Source organism: Brienomyrus brachyistius, chromosome 1 (genome assembly GCF_023856365.1).
Source record: "Brienomyrus brachyistius isolate T26 chromosome 1, BBRACH_0.4, whole genome shotgun sequence".
NCBI lineage: Eukaryota > Metazoa > Chordata > Actinopteri > Osteoglossiformes > Mormyridae > Brienomyrus > Brienomyrus brachyistius.
In genome coordinates, this window is record NC_064533.1 from 32,117,607 (window position 1) to 32,139,487 (window position 21,881).

The 21,881-nt window shown below is 42.6% G+C and overlaps 3 protein-coding genes across 12 annotated transcripts; 2 read left to right on the forward strand and 1 right to left on the reverse strand.

Annotated features, from left to right (window-relative positions):
- Positions 1 to 1,537: 1,537 nt before the first annotated feature.
- On the reverse strand, positions 1,538 to 12,199 carry asb15a (ankyrin repeat and SOCS box containing 15a). Of its 5 annotated transcripts, none has more exons than XM_049021886.1 (10): positions 11,655 to 12,199; positions 11,422 to 11,521; positions 11,246 to 11,298; positions 10,871 to 11,002; positions 10,602 to 10,760; positions 10,211 to 10,456; positions 9,954 to 10,125; positions 8,742 to 9,300; positions 2,420 to 2,573; positions 1,538 to 2,338 (listed from the first exon to the last, which is right to left on the reverse strand). In XM_049021886.1, exons 1-10 carry the CDS (start codon positions 11,818 to 11,820, stop codon positions 2,163 to 2,165), a joined length of 1,917 nt encoding a protein of 638 aa, XP_048877843.1. In that variant the 5' UTR covers positions 11,821 to 12,199; the 3' UTR covers positions 1,538 to 2,162. The 5 variants fall into 5 exon arrangements, with proteins under 5 accessions (XP_048877843.1, XP_048877835.1, XP_048877862.1 ...); XM_049021878.1 differs by lacking the exon at positions 2,420 to 2,573 and adding an exon at positions 8,421 to 8,574 and having other exon boundaries at positions 11,655 to 12,197; XM_049021905.1 differs by lacking the exons at positions 8,742 to 9,300; positions 9,954 to 10,125; positions 10,211 to 10,456; ... (3 more) ...; positions 11,422 to 11,521; positions 11,655 to 12,199 and adding exons at positions 4,127 to 4,685; positions 4,950 to 5,121; positions 5,378 to 5,623; ... (3 more) ...; positions 7,219 to 7,325; positions 7,614 to 8,152.
- Positions 12,200 to 12,230: 31 nt separating this feature from the next.
- Positions 12,231 to 14,162, forward strand: ndufa5 (NADH:ubiquinone oxidoreductase subunit A5). The gene is made up of 5 exons (XM_049021920.1): positions 12,231 to 12,334; positions 12,852 to 12,896; positions 13,256 to 13,372; positions 13,515 to 13,580; positions 13,929 to 14,162. Exons 1-5 carry the CDS (start codon positions 12,314 to 12,316, stop codon positions 14,028 to 14,030), a joined length of 351 nt encoding a protein of 116 aa, XP_048877877.1. The 5' UTR covers positions 12,231 to 12,313; the 3' UTR covers positions 14,031 to 14,162.
- An 80-nt stretch (positions 14,163 to 14,242) lies between these two features.
- Positions 14,243 to 20,230, forward strand: iqub (IQ motif and ubiquitin domain containing). Of its 6 annotated transcripts, none has more exons than XM_049021827.1 (12): positions 14,243 to 14,943; positions 15,178 to 15,312; positions 15,418 to 15,597; positions 15,942 to 16,123; positions 16,374 to 16,529; positions 16,620 to 16,830; positions 16,916 to 17,091; positions 17,453 to 17,623; positions 17,929 to 18,105; positions 18,189 to 18,437; positions 19,065 to 19,250; positions 19,936 to 20,230. In XM_049021827.1, the coding sequence occupies exons 1-12, from the start codon at positions 14,634 to 14,636 to the stop codon at positions 20,101 to 20,103; spliced, it is 2,301 nt and encodes a 766-aa protein (XP_048877784.1). In that variant the 5' UTR covers positions 14,243 to 14,633; the 3' UTR covers positions 20,104 to 20,230. The 6 variants fall into 6 exon arrangements, with proteins under 6 accessions (XP_048877784.1, XP_048877803.1, XP_048877793.1 ...); XM_049021846.1 differs by having other exon boundaries at positions 19,065 to 19,232; XM_049021836.1 differs by having other exon boundaries at positions 15,418 to 15,585.
- The last annotated feature ends 1,651 nt before the right edge of the window (positions 20,231 to 21,881 follow it).

Below are 21,881 nucleotides of genomic sequence, written 5' to 3' on the forward strand. Positions count from 1 at the left end.
TTTATGTTTTTGAGAAAACGGCACTTTTTTCAAGTTCTATGCACTGGAGTTTTTCTTATAATATGAATGAAGATGCATCATATGCAAGTACTTTAAATTTAGATTTAATTTATATTTCATCTAATGATGAAGGTTATATAAAACCAATTTAGATTTAGCACAATGTTTCATATTATAACATTTACAGCAATTAATTCCGTGTCCTTAACTACTGCACGTTCAAACCTAATGGCATGCTATAATTACAGCTTTACAGATGCTTCCTTCGGGAATCTACAGCGGACGGAGGTGGACTAATCTGTGTGCGTGCAGAAAATTGTGAAATTAATTTAAATAAAAAAAAAACTGAAAACGATGTATGCCTGTTAGGTTCGCTTTTTGAGAGATGTAAATCCATTTTAAAATGTGAATTAGATTAAAAAATGTAAGGTCTAAGTGTTAATTGTTTCACTACGCTACTGTAAATCTGCGGGAGTTTCTCAGAGGTCAGTGAAGCCAGCAGATCATCCATATCCACATATCTCCAGATCTTCGCTTTAGCTGCCTGTCCACTCTCTGGTTACACCCCTTTGAATCCCAGTTCACAGCGGATGCCTCATGCGGCCTTAGAAGAAATGAGTGGACAGACAGTCACTTGGTAATATCTAATGTTTTTGGGAAGCAGACATTAACAAGATTTATTAAAATAATGTGAGCTACTTTTTGGTAATTATATTTTGTTTCCCTTTTGTTTGCAAAAAAGAATCAAATCAGACATCCTCTGTAATCTGTAAGCTGGACTGATTCTGCCCTTCCTGCCTTTTCTCCCTTGATGCACTGCTTTGCCAGTATCAGCAAGCAAGCCTGCGTTTGAAGAAGTCAGCGTGATTTCGCAGTGCGTGCACGAAATGCTGAAGTTCAAATCCGGTTATCAGAAAAGAAAATTAAGACCACTAAAGAGCTGGAAGAGAAACGGGAGGCAACAACTGCTGACTCAGGTTTTCTCAGCAGAAGATCCGTTTATTTACATTGCTGTTTGTCTCCATGTGATGCAAATGATTCGGTCACTTCTAACTCTATAGCTACAGAAAGATTACTTAAATTAGCTTACTAGTCCAAGAAATAATTATATAATAAAATGTTTCCTAACTCATCATTATCTCCTTATGAAAAAAAAAAACAGTTTACAATTTTGCTGCTTTGTCAGAAAATTAACTTGAACGTGAACTTGAAAGAAAGCTGATATCATTCAAGCTTGCTATCTAAATCAGTTATGCCCTGGACTGTCATGCAAAATATTAATGGGACACAATGTATGTTTTAACAGTGATAAATACACTTTCATAGCTCTTAGTCTGTAATATAGAGTACGTATATACATGAAGTATATACCAGAGCTATCAAGCTACGAAGTTAATAAAGTTAATAAAATAATTATAGTCATTAAATCTTTGAATGGGCCATAAGGATTTCGGGGTGGGGGTGTGTGGTTATGGCGATCATACAGGGCAGGATTGGTCTGCTTTGGGGGCCTGATATGATATGCTTTCATGGGGCCCGACACCTGAATCGGCACTCATGATGCCCACTCAGACCGTGAGTCTTTTTAGATGGAACCTATGACAGCTGATGACTTGCTGCAATCTATTACAGTATAGAAGTGGCTTTTAATGAAGCACAATGAATGCTTTTTACTACCCCACAGTTGAGAATCCCCCAAATTCTATACCTATTATTGAGCTCTCTGTCCAAAGGGGAGGGCAAATTTGGTTGGGAGGAGCCAAATATATAAATCAGGACACATCCTTTATTTTCTTGTATGCATATTCTGAACCTTGTGAACTTTGATTTGAAGTCTTTAATTTCTGAACTAAAAATGGGTGCAGGAGATATAAATGACTGATAACAAAAGTAGCTAGTGGAACCAGGGCTGGATTTGTTATTTCTGGCTGAAATAAAACATAACTTAAAATTCACATTCATCATCCTCACAATCCACTTAGCTGGGTTTCAGTAAACCTGAAAGTAAAATTTTGCATACAGAAATAAGGAAGCAAAAAGGACTGCTTAAAAACAAGAAACATTCAAGAATATTGTTATAATTTTGCTAGTAATAAACTGTGCAGTCTATGTCAACATGCAGTGCAAGTTTCAAATTTAGCCTAGTTTTGTTTATGCAAATTTCATGTGTCTGAGCTGGAGATTCTGCTGTAGAGATCATATTCATTGTACAGCAGGTAGTCCTTGAGTCTGGGTGGAAATGGGGCATCGTTCATGATGCTGGAATCACACAGCCTCGTCATGGTCACCTGCTTACGGATCAGCAGTCTACACAGGTGCTTCAGCGATCGCGGGTTCCCTGGGGGAAGGTGTGAAAAAGTGCAACATTTCACTCTAAGCCCCAAGCCCACACAGTTGCAGTGTTGCGGATTTAACTCACCCAGTATGTTACAGATTTCAGGCCACTCCCTTTGCTTTTCCAGGATCAGTTTCAGTTTTGAACAGATGGTCACATGACTGACGTAGTCCACAAGAATCCTGACCACTTTTCCCGCAACGTCCTTCAGCCAGGCTGAGCTGATGAAGTCACAGAACTAGAAAACCGTTAAGACAAGCGTTACGTAATCTAGTGGAAACTTTATCAAGATATTTAAGTTTCTCGATGCTATTACAGCAAGATTCTGTCCTACACCACAATTTTTGCATGTATTATGCAAAATTTGTTTTTGACTCCACTGAAGGTGGAAGATCCACATTCCCAACATCCACATATTTTGTCTCTAATAATAAGACATAGGTGTATAAAATGATTGCCCATAACGTCTATCTTCTATAGTCATTAGAAGCCAGAGAATGTCTTATAAATAAACACATGGATGGGCTACCTGTAACAGGAGAAATCGCCCGACTGTTGGAAGAACGGTCACATGCGCATGAGCCCTTGACCAAAGCCCTTAACCCCCAGCTTCAGGGGTGCCGAGCACTGTGGCCCCCAAGCTTACTCTCTTCTGCATATCTGCCTGTGTGTTTCATGGAGAGCAAGACGGGGGAGGCAAAGAGAAGCATTCCAATATGTGTGTGCAAATAGCAAATAAAGGATCTAATCAAGTTTCTCATGTTCCATCAGTCCAGGTCTTTCTGTAAACCATATAGTATAAATCCCCTATAAAATAGCCCAGTCATCTTTTCAGGCTCCTCCTCAGTGTCTAAAGGTGTCCTCAGCTTTGAGAGGGTCAGCAGGTAGGGTGACTGGGCATGTGCAGACTGCTGGGACAGAACCTAAACGCACTTGCTGATGATCATTATTTGGTAGCAACATAAAGTAACAGTACAGGCAGTCCCCAGGTTAAGAACATTCAACTTACAGGACAACTCACACTAATAAATGAACTGCCAGAAAGCCTATTCTATTAAGAATTCAGGCTAAATATAATGGGTTATAATAAGGATGTTAGGGATTTGTCCGGGGAAGCAGCACAAATGCAGGACAAAACGCAAGATAAAATACATACAAACGTCAATGACTGGAACAGGGGGGAGACGGACAGGGAAGCACTAAATACACAGAATCAATTAACAAGAACTAGACACAGCTGAAAACAGCGGGATTCCACATGCGGTAACAAGGGGGCGTGGCACACAGGAGGATCACAAAAGCAGGTCACGACAAAGGAATGCATGCACAGCCTTGTAACGTGCAAAACAGTCCGTAAGCGTGAAGTACAGTGTAGTTTTTTATATTAATAACTTTTAATATTTTAAATAACTTTTAATATCACTGAACAATACTGTTATTATGTACTGTATTTTTCTTTTTCTGTCTTACCTACAATTTCGACTTAAAGACATACTTAGGGAACGGATCTGGTTCCTAACCAGGAAACTGCCTCTACTACCCTGAATGGTCATGGTCGCCCAGAAGAGGATGGGCTTCCCTTCCGAGTCTAGGTTCCTCTCAAGGTTTCTTCCTGCTAGAGGGAGTTTTTCCTTGCCGCTGTCGCTTCAGACTTGCTTGGTGGGGGGTTCAGGCCGATTATATGTAAAGTGCTCTGTGACAATGACTGTTGTTAAAAGCGCTATATAAATAATTGAATTGAATTGAATTGAATCATTGTAAAACTCTGCCAACATAATATTAAACACTCACAGGCATTTTTTCTTTGCAGCGGTATATCTGATAGGACGAGATATAGCTCCAGGGAATGTACATATCCCAGCTGTGATCATGGTTACAGCAGAAGCACCTGTAGGCATCGTATCCATTGTTCAGGAGCAAACGCATCATCATCTCGTCCCTCAGGCAGTACTGCAGCGCCGTGGGAAAAACTGTGTTGCTGACCACCGTGAAGTAGCAGTTCACGTCCGCCTGATTGGCTAGAAGCAGCCTCACAATCTCGTGCCTCCCAGCCCGGACGGCCACTAGGAGGCAGCGCAGGGGGTCATGGTCCGGTTCTGCGCCGGCATTGAGCAGCATCTCAATGCAGGTAACGTCCCCGTTAGAGACGGCAAAGTACAGTGGACTTCTCCTCATGTCCCCGTAATTCTCTGAGACGTGTTTTTCCAGGAGCGTGTTGACGTTGAAACCATTCTCAATGAGCAGTTGAAGACACTGGACATGGCCTCCGTCTGCTGCTGAATGAACAGGACTCTGACCGCAGTCCAAAATAGCGAATCTAGAGGTTATTTGAATCAGGATCTGTAGAGCCCTGTGAATTCAATGAAAGACAGTTCGTGATTAGTTAACAATTCCCCAGGAAAGATTGCTGTTAATCCAGAGTTCGACTGTTGGTTGAACTGAATCTTGAATCTAAATAATACTCTTTAAAATATTTATACTACAAAGTATTTATAATAATACTCTAAACAATACTCCTTAAATTATGTAGGTGACCACAAAGCAATGGACCCCCAAAAACTACAGTATACCTGATTTGGACATATGTAGGGCTCTACTGTCATAACATACTCACAGGTAGTGTCCCTGGTAAGCTGCCCGGTGGATAGGGAGGTGCCCGCTCACACTAGCTGCATCGGGATCAGCTCCATACTGCACGAGAAGCCTGATGCAGTCCGGATTCCCTGACCCAGCTGCGTCATACAGCACGGTCTCTCCATTGTAGGCCCGTGCATTGACATCAGCACCTGATGGAATTTAGTAAAAACAATGGTAGTGGCTGATCTGGAATTGCTTTGATGTCTAGTGCTTTGAATGGCCGTCCCTTAAAGATCTGTTTTATAGCCTCCATATGTGTGCCTCATTTTTTCACGTGGAGAAACAGCAGCCCATGACCGAACATCTGGCTGACATTTATGTGCTTCTGAATCAGTGAGCACAGCATTTTTGATGATGCCGTCAAAGGCAAGCATCTGAGGATGCGTCTGGTGATCGGGTGGTTACCTTTGTGGACGAGGATCTCCAGCACCTCGGCGTGGCCGTACTCTGCTGCTACCCCCAGGGGGCTCACCCCATGGCCATTAGTTTGCATGATGTCGGCCCCATTCCTAATCAACAGCATCATGATATCGCTGCAGCCCACCTTGGCTGCTTCATGCATGGCGGTCCACTTCTTCAGGCAGATCTGATCCACAAGGGCGTTGTTTCTCAGTAGGGTGGAAACCATTTCCTGGGACCCGATTCTCACAGCTATATGGAACAGAATATGTCTCTTTATTTGCCCATTAAAATTTTCACTGACCAGTAATTACCGCATTGCCCCGAATATAAGACGGTGTTTTTTTCCCACAAAAAATGAAATCATGTATTCCGGGACTAGAATTTAAATGTCATTATACACATACACCAGTAGATGGCGCAATTAATCAAGGGGTTAATCCAGGTTAAAGGTGGCCGCATACTGTCCTTCAAATGTAATTGACGGAATCGACGTTCTTTTAGCAGCGATCCCAACCGCTGTCCACGACTGGCTGCCGTAATGTGACGCGGCGAGTTTAATTAACAGCACTGTATGCAGTTACGGGCTTTGCACCTCGTGCATCTGTAAATAGTCAAAATTAATCTGTACACGTGTATTTATGTTAATAGTAAATTTCAGAACAGGGCTTAGTAAGGACACCGTTTCTGGCCAGAAACCCGTGAAGCTGCCATCATCACCTAGCAGCAGTGGAGACTCATTCTTGCTGTTGGTGTTGTGTGGTGATGCTCCGTGCTCCAGTAGGACTATCATGTTCTCCAAGAGTCCTGCCTGGATGGCCAGCGTCAGAGCCGTCTCCCCCTCCCCCGTCATCTCCTCCAAGGTCAGCTTGTAAGAAGCTGTCAGCCCATAAAGCAGAACGGCAGGGTGAGTCACATGGTGCTTGATCTCCATCACTTAACATTCATGAGAACCTGAGCGTGTACTGGTCAGGCCCCCTTACGCTGTCCAGTTCTCCCCTTTAAAGCTCATTTGCCGTACTGGTGACTAAGACAGATGTGTTACAGTGTGGGAATGCAGTAGTCCACGTTGCCTCACCATTCAGCACTGTCCACAGCACCTGGAGATTGGGCTGGATGGCTGCCTTGTGAAGAGGCAAGCACCCAGCCCCATCCACCTCGCTGAAGGCAGCCGTGAACTTGGAGAGCTCCTGCAGGGTGTATTCGTCACCTGTAGAGAAAGGGCAGCTTGATGATATGAATGCCCTTCAAGCATTCATAATTTAGATAATTACCCTGTGTATTCATTTAGAGTAGGGATCCTCAAATCTGGACCTCGATTCCAAATCCAGGCCTTGTTTTCATTTCTCCCAGGTAGTTAGTTTAATAATTACTGTTTCTGACTGGCCACAGTGGCTTTACACCAGGTCTTGGTTTCATACAGGCTGTTAAATGAGCAGTGCTCGGCCCTTGAGGACCCTGATTTGAATAGCCCTGATTTAGAGTGAGCTACATTCATGTCTAGCAGTGATAAGATGGCAAGAAGAACACATCTTACCTTTGTCAATGGCAGTTGTGATTTTGAAATATTTGTCACTGGTTGTCTGTAAGCTTTTGAAAGGAAAACATGAGATGTTTGATAGCACTGAGCACTGATCAAGAGGATGTCAATATTATTCAAATATTGGAAAAACTCGTGGAATTTAGGACACAAAATGTCATGAAATTACTATTTAGAATTAGAATTTAAACAGTGCATTGTATTCCAAACATACAACAGTCACTGTGACCTTGTATTCAATGAACAGTTATGGAAGATGGAAAGAGGAATGAGAAGACTAATTGGATTGAGGGATGCATGGACATACCATGGCATTTGTACTGAGGCTGGTTGTTTGCACGTCTCCTGCACACTCAGCTGAATTGCATATTCAATGAGCTGGTCTTCATCCATTTCATCAATACTATCCATGACCTTAAAATAAATAAGAAAAGAAAAATCAGTATGTCTCAGCTACACACAGTAGAAAACAGATCTACAGAAAACAGAAAGTCAGAGAATATATGAAATATCTCGCTGGTGAAACATTTAACCATGACATGCATTTTGTTTACTCTGAAAGTGTGACCCAAACTGCCAGTTTGAGTCTCAAACGATTTGAAGAGGACGGTTCTGGAGAAAACGTAAATGCTAAATTAGGTACCTATTCAACGTTTATGAGAGAATAAGGATCATACTTTGAGTAGATCTTTGAAAACTTACCCTTTTCAACTGACTTGGTTCACTAAGCTTATGCACCAGAGACTTTCATGATCCGCTAACTGCGCTGTTTAATGTCAGGTGTTGTGGTGTCTCACAGGGCAGATGCAGCTCTTACGCAGTCAGGCTGGGTCTGGTGTTGTGCTGTTTGTAAACCGAACTCATTTATATTTAGATGTGACCTGCTTGTCGTGCAGCCACAGACTCTGAATGCAGCTCATAAAATTACAGTTTGCTTTGCTGTCCAATGAGCATAGTTGACCATGCACGATACTACTGATTCATTTTTTTTTAAACGAATGGAAAATGATAATTTCTTTTCTTTATTTGCATTAGCGACAAAATACAACATTGAAGAGCTGATCATATTCTGAATAGAGTCTCACATAACTGAAACAACATAATGAATGCAAATTTCCAAGTAAAAATAAATGATAGAAATAGATGGTAAACATAATTTATAAAACAGTCAAAATATTTACAGATGGGAGAGACTGCTGTTGCATGTAAGTGCAACCAACCAGATTTCAAGACACAAACACTTTTAATGCAGATTCTTCACTCTTTTTGGCCTATGATTCTGCTGTAGAGATCATGTTCCTTGTACAGCAGGTAGTCCGTGACTCGCGGTGGAAACGGAACATCATTTGAACTGTCCAGGTGACAGAGTCTCCTCAGGGTCACTTGTCTTCGGATCACCAGTCTGCACAAGTGCGTCAGCGGCCGTGGGTTCCCTGTGTACGGGTTGAGAATATAGCTGTTATTTCAACAGGTGTAACCGATTTGGCTGATCACTCTGTTGGAACTCACCCAGTATGTCACAGATTTCAGGCCACTCCCTTTGCTTTTCCAGGATCAGTTTCAGTTTTGAACAGAGGGTCACATGACTGACATAGTCCACAAGAATCCTGACCACTTTTCCCGCAACGTCCTTCAGCCAGGCTGAGCTGATGAAGTCACAGAACTACAGAACACAGAAAACAGCAGCCCAGAGAAACCCAAATATGGCTTAAAAACACTAGCGAAATTAGTTATTTAATATGTTCTGGAAGGATGGATGGATGGATGGATGGATGGATGGATGGATGGATGGATGTGTTAACTGACAATGCATTGAACCAGACAACTCACAGGAATCTTCTCTCGCAGGTGTGGTATATCACATGGCTGGTCATCTTGCCACGGCAAGCATGATTCCCAACTGCAGTCATGGTTACAGCAGAAGCACCTGTAGGCATCGTACCCATTGTTCAGGAGCAAACGCATCATCATCTCGTCCCTCAGGCAGTACTGCAGCGCCGTGGGGAAAACTGTGTCACTGACCACCGTGAAGTAGCAGTTCACGTCCGCCTGACTGGCCAGAAGCAGCCTCACTATCTCGGACCTCCCAGCCCTGACGGCCACTAGGAGGCAGCGCAGAGGATCACTGTCAGGGTTCGCGCCGGCATTGAGCAGGATCTCTGTGCAGGTGACGTCCCCGTTAGAGACGGCATAGTACAGGGGGGTTCTCCTCAAGTCCCCATAGTTCTCTGAAATGTGTTTCTCCAGGAGCACGTTGACGTTGAAGCCATGGCCAATGAGTAACTGCAGGCACTGTGGGTGCCCCCCATCTGCTGCTGAGTGAACAGGACTTTGTCCAGACAGACGAATGGCTCTTTTGGTAGTGATCGGAATAAACTTCTTCAGAGCCCTGATGTTGTGACATAAATTAAGCCTTAACAACAACTTCAGGTCAGTAAGCATAAATATTCCCCATTAACAGAATGTTCATTCATTAACAGAGCTGATTAATATCAGCTTCCCTTTAGTTAATATAGTATAAGGCATACAGTACTGTGTCTTAGATAGAGAAGATAATATTTAAATGATATTCATGTTGATGTCAAACTATAATATGTCTCTCGAAGTGTGTTAGCTTAGCCGTTTCAAAGCCTCTCCTAGTTCACCTTACTTTTTGCATTGATCATCAGATAAACCCCCATGTATTTCTTGACTAGATCACTAGCACATCTCATATAGCTAATTAATACCAATATTGACTTTTTACACTAATTAAATTCATTAATTAAATGAGCTGGTGCTGAAATTTAATAAATACACAGAACTGCTGAGGTGTCTCTGAGGAGAGGTTCTGGAACTGAAGCGATGTTCATCTTGCCATACAGGAAGATTACGTTTTTGGAGAACAGAAGGTATTCTTGTTAGTTTTTGTCATGTTAAATTGTCTTTTCCTGGGCAAATATACACTTACTACCCAGATAAATAGCTGTAAACTTTGCCTGCCCAAGACTTGCACAGTACTGTACATTAGTGCCATCGTATGAAAAAGGCACTAACACTCACGTATAGTGGCCCTCGTACGCTGCCCGGTGAATGGGAAGGTGGCCGCACAGACTGGCTACGTTGGGGTTTGCTCCGTTTTGCAAGAGAAGATCAATACAGTCGGGATTTCCGGAGCCAGCTGCATCGTACAGCACACTGTCCCCATTCGCAGCCTGCGCATTCACATCGCCACCTTTTGGGAAACAAGGGAATTTTTTTTCTTCTTGTGCGTTGTCACGCACATGAAAGCCAAACATTCCAAAAGCAGAAACTCTTACCATTTTTAATAAGAACCTCTAGAACCTCCACTTTGGCATATTCTGCTGCAATGCCTAGTGGGGTCACTCCGTGTCGATCTCTCTCTGTAACTCTGCCCCCGTTTCTTAGCAACAGCAGCATGATGCTGCTGCAGCCCACCTTGGCAGCTTCGTGCACGGCAGTCCAGTTCTTTAGGCAGGTCTGTTCCACAAAGGCCCCAGCCATGACGAGAGCAGACACCATTTCATATGAGCGTGTTCTCACAGCTACACACGACAGGACATTTCATTTAAGTTAATCAGGTTCAACTCAGTCATGTTCCGCGTATTTCATGTTGCGAGCATTTCAGTGTTGATGTGTCACCAGAGAGTTACGGAGTGATTTGGTGTCATGCAGTATAACTACGGTTACCCAACAGGAGTGGAGTCTCATTCCTGCTGTTGGCATTATTTGGAGATGCTCCCTGCTTCAGAAGGAATCTGACATTCTCCACCCGTCCCGCCTGAACCGCCAGTGTCACTGCTGTGTCGCCCTCTGCTGTTTTCTCCTCTAGAGTTAACTCATAGGAAGCTATCAGGCCACAAACAGGCGCCATACTTAGCCCAGCATACAGGTTTCAAATGGTTTCATTACACGATTCCTTTTAAGTCGTACTGAGCTGAAGCGCCTCAGAGACTCACCAAACAGCACCATCTCGAGAACCTCCAACCTGGGCTGTACGGCGGCCTTGTGAAGAGGGAGCCAACCGACGTTGTCCACCTCCCTGAACGCAGCTGTGCACTTTGAGAGCCGCTCAAGAGAGAGCAGATCTCCTGGATAAATGAGTCAGTGGAGGGGGTTAGAACATGCTACGTGATTAATGATTCATACATGTAGTAACTCAGAGGGTGGACTGATGACATTAAGTGTGTTATTAACCATGCATCATCTGGTTTTATAAAACTTTGAAGTGAAGCTGAAAGTCAGCCTATGGTATTTTGAAATGTTAACCATACAGACCGAACTTCAGAAAGTCAATATATAAAAATAATAATTTTATATATGAAAATAAGTACCATGTTCAATGGCTGCCAAGATCTTTAGATATTCGTGGCTGGAAAGTTCTAAACTGTTAAAATAATGGGAAAGAGAAACATACCATTCGAAAGAGCAATTCCACAACGAAGTTATATATAAATAAAGATTAAATAAGGAAATATGTTGCACCCTCAACTCTCACTCGTGTCCATACCTTTCTAATGAACTTAAGAGATGTCTGTTACAGTCTTGAACGCTCATTTGAATTACATAGTCCATAAGCTGGTTATCTACATCTTCATCGGCATCCATAACTTTAAGGGAAAATATACACGCATAATATTAATAATATATAGCTGAACGCAGTTCAATGCATATTTTTAAAAAGCCATATTTTAATTTGTGTATCTGTTTAAAATGTTTACAAAAATCGAACAGCTGTCTCACCTCTGCAACGGGTGTCACAGGGTCTTTCGCCGGGGCAGCGTTTGCTGTACGGCGTCAAAACTGGACACAGCTCTGTGGTTATTTTTAAACGTGACCTTATTTCATTCGAGCTGCAGTTGTAATTTAAAACACAGTCCGGGCAATGGTGCTCTTGCATGAACTGCATCCGGAATTATATTGACTCTAATGATTCAGTTTTGTAATCGAAAGTATCTAATGATTTTATAAAATAATAACAATGAGCGGTATTTGAGAAAGGTCGAGGCTTGTCAATATGAAACCAAAACATCGCATAACAATATAGTGCGTTTTACAGCTGTTCGGTTATACGTACAATAACTTAAACCCCAAAACCGAAAACACATGGTGTTATCTAGCAAATACTTCTCGGTGTAAAAATCAGTTCAAAGGCACACATTCAAATAAAAAAAATCACCATGAAATTCAAAAACATAAGTTTCTTTCTCAGCACTAAAGTGAAATACTAAGTTTATTGTATATTTGAAAATACTGCTTAAAGCCAGGCGAGTAATCCAAAACCAAACCAGACGTTCGATTAATACGTTGCTCGATTAATAGGGTTTGAATGTGCAGCCTTGTTCGATGAATCTGGTCCGATCTATTACGTCTTGCAGTACCAGCGGGCTTTGCGTGTAATCATGGCTGGGTTGTTGAAAAAGGTAATGGTGGAGGTCATATTTTATTATAATTTTACATGTAATGGTTTTTCTGTGTGTTAATCAAATGCACGCAGGTACATTGATGTTTTATTTGCCATTTTCAACGTGACTGCTACTATTTTTGTATAGGTAATTTAGCGTGGTGTCTGTGACTGTACAATTAGCTATCAGGCTAGGTCTGTAGAAAGTATTTGTCATTCTTTGTGATCGTTATGGAATAAAAATTTGTTAACTGCTCATAGTCACCTTACCTTACAATAAGGTTGGTACTTTTTTGCTACGAGTTTAATGTAGCTTTTCGTTTTTCTTATTTTGGTTCCGAGCTAAGTAGCTGCTCAAGATATTATTCAAAAATATTATTTGAATTTTAGGGGACAAAACGCATATATAGATGAACCTAGACATTAATTAGTGACTTAATGCGGTGTTGTATGTTTTCTAAAATATAAATGTTGTTAACGGTTACCATAGCTTTTAATAAAACGTAGCAAATGACAGTAGTAACTTGATTTCACAGACCACTGGCTTGGTGGGACTGGCTGTATCTCAAAATCCACATGAGGTAGGTTACATACATTACCGATTAATGCAAAATTGTTCTCTAAACGGATTCAGTGAAGTTAGTTTTGTCTTCTGTAAATGTTACGTATTTAATTTTTCATTGGCCACTTATGCTCCTGCAGCGTATTGAATTTGACTGGCCAGGTTCTATCAGTCATTGACTGACTGTTCTTTAAGTATCCTCTGCCATCTTTTATTTGTAATTCACATGAGGAACAATGAATAAATTGCACAGTGCTGCTTAATGGAGAAATATACGGTCACATTTATTTCAACAGTTGTATATTGTGGCTGTTTTATGTTTTTTTCCTTCCATTATATGTAATTTTGCATGTACACAGTATACCTCTCTCGTTCTAGCGGCTTCGGATTCTGTACACCAAGATTCTGGGGTCACTTCAGACAATGCCTCAGGACGCTGCATACAGACGATACACAGAGCAGATAATCAATGAAAGGTTCAACCATGTCAAGATGGTAATATCTTACTTTTTTTTTTTTGGCCTGGTGGTTGTAGAGCATAAAATGCATTCTGTACTGTGTAGGACTATGAGAAGTGGAAGAAGGAGAGCCTTTTCAGACCATATGTATTTCATTTCACACGTGTCCATTACTGTAGGAGCCCGATGTAGAGAAGCTAGAAAAGAAAATCAACTGTGGACAAATTGAAGAGGTCATTTTGCAGGTGTGGTGGTAATCTGATCGTCCAATAATCAGTATATATAATTATAGGATTCTGCACATACATAAAAGAATGAATGATATACAAGAAAAAATAACAGTATTTAGAAGTAATGTGGTAAGATATTTAGAATTAATTCTGCACTCATTAGAGTCTTTATTGTTTACTTGCTGTGCAAGATGTCCATTAACCAATGTTTCTTACTCGGGTAATTGTATTTTGTCAAGTGTAAATTAACCCACCCACGTACAACTTAGCAATCTTGTTTAAAAAGCTTCTAATTTAACTACAGTTTGCCTGTCAGTGTGTGCTAAACCTAGTGCCAATCTAGACAAATGTGTTAATTTGCAGGCGGAGAGTGAGCTGGCTCTGTCCAGAAAGATGACAGAATGGAAACCTTGGGAGCCGCAGATTGAGGAACCTCCTGCCAACCAATGGAAATGGCCCATTTAAAACACGGATTACTGATATTGTTAAATATCTAAACCAGCTATTCATATTTGTCAGATTTGTCTTGATGCAAGTGTATTCCAGTTTTCACGTGCATCGAAGCATGTAAATATTAATAAAGACTTAAAGACTGTACCTGGCCTTGTCTTGCTGGTCTTCCTTTACCTTTTTTCAGATGTTATTAACTTTTGAATTTTGTAATCTTATTTACCTTGTAGGTTAAAATACAAGTTTGAAATATGCTACTAAAAAGTTGTAAAACACGCCTGATGAAGATGCATTGAGTACAGGGTGGATTGCTATAGGCTCTGGCTCCTCGAATCGCGCGGGCTCTTCCGGTCAGCTGTTTGTTTCCATGGCAACGGCCAAACATGCTGTGGATTAGTTCTAATGGGAAAGCAAAGCTTAATATACAACACGAAGAGTATAAGTTCGCATCCTAAGCAGTGTGTGAAGATATTACATTTTCAGTAAACACGTTAACATAAAGCGCATTTTATTTTTGTTTTCTGTTCCTTTGTGATTTCAAACCGCAGTGAATAAGCTGAAATATCAGTCAAGTTCGGACAAGACAGTGAAATTTCACAGCGCAAAGCTGAAGTTAATATGGATGAAAACATGGAAAATCCTGGGAAAAGCGAAGATAAAGATAATATAAAGCTCACTTCGCAGATACAAAATATGACAGTCGAGCCCATTGCAGACTTTAATGATAATGCAGGGGACGGGAATCCTTTGCAATGTATGCAGGTATCGGCTTGTGTTTTGGGGTCTGTTGACGGAGACAGTGTCGTGGACAAACCATCTCAGACGCTGGAGGAGGAGCAGAAAGAACGTTTTGATCCTGATCAGCAAGACCTTATACTGAATGAGGAGGCTACATTGTTTACCGATGTGGGAAACACAACCGCCACGGGTAATTGGTTGGCAATCCCCTTTTCGTAGTCACCACAGAACCAGCTGGAGTTTATGTGAAATTCTAGCCGGTAAATATGTACTAGAAGAATTTGTAAGATGACGTAAGACGGAGCTTACATTTTTTTCATTCCAATAGTTGAATGAAATAGTAAAGTGTTCAGGACATTCATTTACTGACGTTTCAGATCTCTTATAAGTGTTTGTAATAGTGTATTTTGTTTTGTTCATCAAGTGAAGATAATGTTCTTGCCAGATGGGCATATGATGACCATCGCTTTTGCTATTGGGCTCACCATTCAGGACCTCAAAGAGCATTTTTCAAATGAACTTAAAGTGCCATCTGACGTCATCCAAATTTTACTGAATGGTAAGTCTTTTGTAAGTCCTCATTGATTTTTCATGCCAAATCGACTCATTTAGTCCGACTGGCATATGGTATTACACTAAAATGTAATGTTGTATGTGCCTGCAGGTGGCATCACTGAAAATAACAAAACTCTCGTTAGCCTGGGTGCCCAGCCTCATGGTACTGTTCAGCTGGAGATGTCTTCCATTGACCCTGAAAAACACCCAATCCGGCCTGTGAAACCCCAGCCAGAGTACAGCATGTCAGATGTCATTACTGTGAGGGTCCACAAAGGTCAGCTGAGATGTAAATACTGTCAAAAGTGGCCTTTACCCCAGGGTTGGGGGTTTCAATCCTGCTCTAACTGTATGTGTGTTTTTGAAGAGTGGGAACTATATATGTTTGTTAAGATGCTGAGATCCATGGACTGCCGCCTGAGGCATTTATGCCTGTATTATACCACAGAAAACATGACTGTATTATACAGTTGGACTTGACGAAAGGAAATAAAAAGATGTTCAAAAAAGAAATATTGAATAAGATGCAGGATTTCACGTAAGGGTAAAAAAATGCTTTCCAGGATCCATGAAGGGAGGTTCTGGTACCCCTGCAACACGCTGAGTTTTGACCTGCTGTCCGTTCACATGCAGACACAGACCTGGTGGCCTATCGGGACGTGGTGGTGGAAATAGTGCGAGCCCCACACAGGAAGGCGTTTCTGGGCGGGTACCGGCATCGCATCACAGGGACAGTCTTCCATCACGCTGCAGTACAGACTCTGCCCAGGAAAAGAGCGGACCGGGGGGTGGAGACCTTCTGTCGCGACACACAGGTACCTACAGTAAGATCAGCATACATCCAGATCCAGAAGAGTTGGAGTCGATGCCAGGATATGGACATTAGTTCTTCCTGGCTCACATCCCAGGAAAAGGAATTAGTTTCATGTGATGGGAGCGCAAAGCAAACATGCTATTAGAGAGATTATGTTAAATTGGTATTCAGACTTTTTCAGTATTTAGTCTTTCAGAGCTATTTATTCAGAGTATATGCAGCAAATCTTGTTTTCTTTCCCCCAAATTCAGACAGTGGAGACAAAGTGTCAGTCTCAGCAATGCTTCAACAACACATCAACACAAATGACCAAAATTGGCTGCTATGTGTCCAACATGGAGGACAAACTCATTTCGCCTGGAGTTTACATCACTGCCGATGAGTACCACAGCAGGAGACTGGAAGCGGTAACCCTAACCTGCGTACTGCTCCCTGAAAGTGTGCGAATGTCACCGTATTCCCACAAAAACTCAATTTGCCTGCATCTCATTCCTTAGGTTATGGTTCTGCAGACGCACGTGAGACGCTGGCAGGCGAAGCGTTTCACAGACCAGCTCCGACGTGAGAAGGAACACCATCAGGACTGGGTGAAGAAAGAGGAGGTGAGGCGAAAGCTAGAGAAGGAGGAGAAGATAAAGGATGAGCATCGGAGGAGGATGAATCCAGTCACCGATGAAGACTTTGAACTGCTGTACTACTCTGTGGAAAGTAGGTTTTTCACTTCCGAATGGGCGAAGATGTCCCTGCGAGAGATATGCCTTTGTGACCACACTCCCCATGTCTCTGTGGATAGGGTGGAGGCAGCAGGAGGCGGAGCACATCAATGACACACTCTCAGGGCCAGAGCGTAAGGCCGCCCTCTGTGCGCTCCTGGACCAGGAGACCCAGTTCCTCTTTTCAGTTGAGCAGCATCGCACAGCCGCCAGACAGAGGAATCAGCAGAAGACTGTGCAGGCCCTCTTGGACAAGGTTTGCCAATGTTGCCTGTAGAACTCAAGTTCTGCCATTAATTATAGTGTAAAACCCCCTGGAGGCGCTTTTCTCCAAAATGATGTACAAGATACGCAAATTGCACATCAAAAACATATAGGCTGGAAGCCAGAAATAAATGTCATGGGTGCTCAAGCACCCTACTGACTGTCCCCCTAGATTTTGCCGACCAGGGGTGACAGGGGCAATGGGGACAGGGGGTCCCCATAGAGGGATTGTGACCCTACTTCATCTTAAAAGCCTTTCTGTCCATTTATTTTCATAAACTTTGTAGTATTTTATTCTTATTTTTCATTGAGAGTCTAGGTCATCTGCTGTTTTTTCATTTCAAACGTGCCAGTGTGCTGCCCCCAAGAGGTGGCAGGCGTTTGATGGACGGATGACCCTCATGGACACGCAGCACACCATTAGGGCCCAGGAGCTGAGAGACCTGTACAACAGTGTCAATGTACAGAATGTGAAAAAAGAGGAGAGGCTGAACGCACTGCTGGCTGTTCAGCACACAGTCAAGGTACTGTCATAAGGTCCGAGACTCCTTAAGTTTGTATAAACCTTCATGGGGAAATCTGGAGCAGCACAGGGCACGAGGAGGAGGTTCGGCCTGAATGGGATGCCAGTCTATCGCAGGGCGCACACACATGCTCACAATCGTACTCTTTTGGCAGAGTAGACCTGTGCAACAGGAGAAATACATGCAAACTCCACATACACAGAGCAGAAGTGGGATTCACACTCACAACCTCATGTATCTCATGAGGAAACACATAATTTACATTGCATCACAGAAGATAAACATGATCTTGTTTTTTGTGTTAGGAGCATGACTGTAAACTGACACGGGACATCGTGGAGCTGATTGACAGGGAAACAGATCTTCTGACTAGAGGCGTTAAGGAGGCCAACCTAGGTGGTCTGAGGAAGAGGATCTCAACACTCTTCCTCCAGTATATTAAAACTCCTGCCTTCAACCCTGAGGTTTCCAGACTCCTGAAAGTATGCATATCTTCAGCCACTGCCTTTCATCTCTTGTAACACTTAAATAGATCTGGAAGGTAAAACTCATCCCTGCCCCGCAGGTCCCGCAGGACCCGGCTCAGATGAAGATGGACTTCGTCTTCTGCCAAGGCTGCAGCAGCCACCTGCCGCCCGCAGACTTCCCGTTGGAGTACAGCGCACGCACGGCAGGCCGCTGCCGTCGGTGCACACGGCTGGACAATGAGGCACGCCGCCGCGTGGACCTCTCCCTCCACAGGAGCATCCTCAGACGTCTGCAGCAGGACGAGGTCTCCCGCAACAGGGACTCTAAGATCCCCTTCCTGATTCAGGTACAAATGCACTTCCAATCCAACTCTCACTCATCTGGCGTGACTCTCACGCTGTCAGACTCTCACACTGTCAGACTCTCACACTGTCAGACTCTCACACTCACACAAGAAATCCTATGCAGGTATATATTATTCTATTATAAACCTAATATTATGCACATCAAAAGCGTTGGGGCAGCTTACAAACCTTACAGACCATTTAAAAGATAATATACCTGTTCTATACATGTAAATGTGGGTGCGGACTTGTCTCGAATGGAACATCTCACACTAGCCAGCTGACCGAAGTTGGCAACCCAGCTCACGCTCAGTGGGACATCATGGGTTATTCACTTAATCGCATGTTATTAGACTGTGAGAAGGAGAAAATGACAGCAAACTCTTGGCCCCACGTGTGCATCACTGCACCGTACTGTGATCACATTGTAATGTACTATCTGCTTCACCTGTACCATTTCAGGTCCAGAAAATTTGAGTACCAGCTCAGTACTATGTGACTGTTGCTCTTTATATTCAACTGGTTGGTTGAAACAAAATCTTGGTCTGGATTTGTACTTTCTGGACCTGAAATGTCCAACTCTGCCTGTATGTTATTCTGGACAAAAGTGTAATGTCCACTGATGACAGGAGCATGACCTTCGCTACCTGGTTGATGTGGTGTGGGGGGCCCGGTCGGCCCTCAGCATGCAGGACGACATGCACGACCTGGCGATGGTGCGCTGGGAGCCGCTCTGTGACTGGAGCCCCTGGAACTGCATCCTACTCACCAAGGAGGAGGCCAGCGCTCATCTGAAGGTGGAGCACCTGGAGAAGGTGTTACACAGTGCAGATCTGCCCTCCGCACCAGTCCTGTCTGTTATGTCAGTGTTTCCTGGGACTGGTTTTATTTGCATATTGCATTTTGTCATCAACCGATTGAACATTTTGTAATGTGTAATACAGAAAAAGTGCATTGTGGGACCTTCAAGTGCATGAGACATAGATGGGGGGAACAGATTGGAATCTACAAAGCAATCGGGAAAACCGAGACGGAGATACTACCTTTGTGGCTCAGCAGAGGTGGACAGTTCAGGTCCAGAAAGTAAAAATCCAGGCCAAGATTTTGTTTCTACCAACCAGCTCAGACTGTGGCTCTTTATGCTCAGCTGGTTGGTTGAAACAAAATCTTGGCCTGGATTTTTACTTTCTGGACCTGAAATGTCCAACTCTGTGCCTCATGCATTGGGTCTGGAAAGGGACAAAACTAGGATCAGGTAGAAGCTCCCTGTTTTTCCTGTGGTGAGAGACTAAAGGGACATTTCATATGAATATTATTGAAACATAGGCTCAATTGGCGATCCCACCCCAGCTCAGGACGTCCTCAAAACACGTATTTCAGTGAAATTTAAAGGAATACCGGTGGGGTGTCATTGGTCATACGCCAGTGAGCTACACCTCTTTTATCTGACTTTGTCTCCTGCATTAGCTTCAGTGTGCTTGTGCTGGTTTCTCTCTGCAGGCATATGGAGTGGTGTTCATGTGCAGCGTTAAGCAGAAGCACATGCTGGCCCAGAAGTACTTCTCCAAAATCCCAGCCATGGCCCAGTTCCTGCAGAACACCAGCCCCCAGCCAGATGCCCATGACGACCTGCTGGTAACCAAACCCATCACTGTAGAGACCAAGTGACTACAGGGCAGCACCCAGTCCATCACAACTACCCACCCCCCAAGGTTGAACGATCATATCCTGCACCCTTTGGACTAAGATACCAATTTGAAAGAAAAAAATATTTCCTGATGTTCTCAAATAAATCTAAAATATCCCGAACATGTTTTCTTTGTGTTTATGGATAAAAACAAATGCTGCGGTAAGGTAAAGGAATCGTGTGTTGTAGTACGTTGAGTAGTAATACGAAATATATTGCAACTGGTTATACTGAAAAGCAACCGGTAGAGGGCGGTAAAACTATATCTGTGGCTTGAATTATCTTCGAGTTGGCACGCGTCCGTATTTTTCCGGAATCGTACCATACTGAGGAAAAAACTGTCCCCCGTTCTGGACCAATACGGGACACAACTTTTACCATGTTTTTCTCTCCTCCCGATAGCCTTGTAACATTTTATTATTATTATCATTGCAGTGGTTAGCGCTGTTGCTTCACGTCTATGGGATCCTGGTTCGAGTCTCCCCCTGGGTCACATGTGTGCGGAGTTTGCATATTCTCCCCATGTCGTCCGGGTACTCCGGTTTCCCCCCACAGTCGTAAGACATGCTGAGGCTAATTGAAGTTACTAAATTGCCCGTGACCGAATGGTGTGTGAGTTCTAAATTGCCCGAATGGTGTGTGAGTGTGCCGCGTAATGGGCTGACCCCCCCGTCCTGGGTTGTTCCCTGCCTCATGCCCATAGCTTCCAGGGTAGACTCCGAACTATCGACTCTGAAAATCTAGAAGGATAAACGGTTTGGAAGATGGATGAAATTTTGTAATCGGGGACACCCCCCTGACCACGGAAATCGAATCCGCCATCAATTTTTATTGGTCACAAAATATACGATGTTTTCTCAAATGCAAATGTAGTGGTAATGTAATGACATGATCGTGCAAGAGTAGATGTGTCCTTATTGCTATAATGGGTCTTCTGTGAAAAGGCCTAGCATTAAAGTTTGTTTTTTCTTAGATGAAATTTCTCAGGCTACTCTACATTCCAGGGAAAGCACTGAATACTAGCTCTACGTTTTCATAAGAACTGGCTTTTGAACCATATACAGTAAATCAGTGCCACTAGAATGAAAGTATATGACAATTAAAAACAATTCATTAAATTTTTTCAAGCATAATTAGCAGATAATGGATTCTTGTAATAAAAAGCAGTGGGACCTTGATTTGATATTGTGTTTTCAATGTTAAACGTCTGAAACTTTAAAGCAAACTACAGAACTGTAATTTTTATTATAGGGATAAAGGATTTTCTCTATTTAGAAAAAAATCAATATCTACATAAGCTCAACAAACCCCTGTATACAAAACCACAATATTTATTACTTAACTGCCCAGCAGTACTGTGAATCCGCAAAAAATATAGAGCTTAGGAGGTTGAGTGATATCTGTTTGCTTAGATTCCTGTTTGAAAATAATAACTAAAAAAGATCTTTGTGGGGTGTTACAAACACCTGGGTTTCAGTGAGGGAGCCTATTAGATTTTACTCTTGATAGATTTGAGACCCCCTCAGAACTGGATAAAACACGCTAAAGATTTCACAGTAACACTTTACTTGAGGGGACTTTAATAATGTAGTAGTACACGCTTGCTTAATGCATTAATTAACCAGTAACAAAGTGTTTAGTCAGTACTGATCCCATGTTCATTCATCATTAATCAATCATAACAGTTCATGTATTTCATGGGAAAACCCATATTAGTTCATGATTTGTTCTTGAGTAATAAATAAGCTAAGTAATTTTT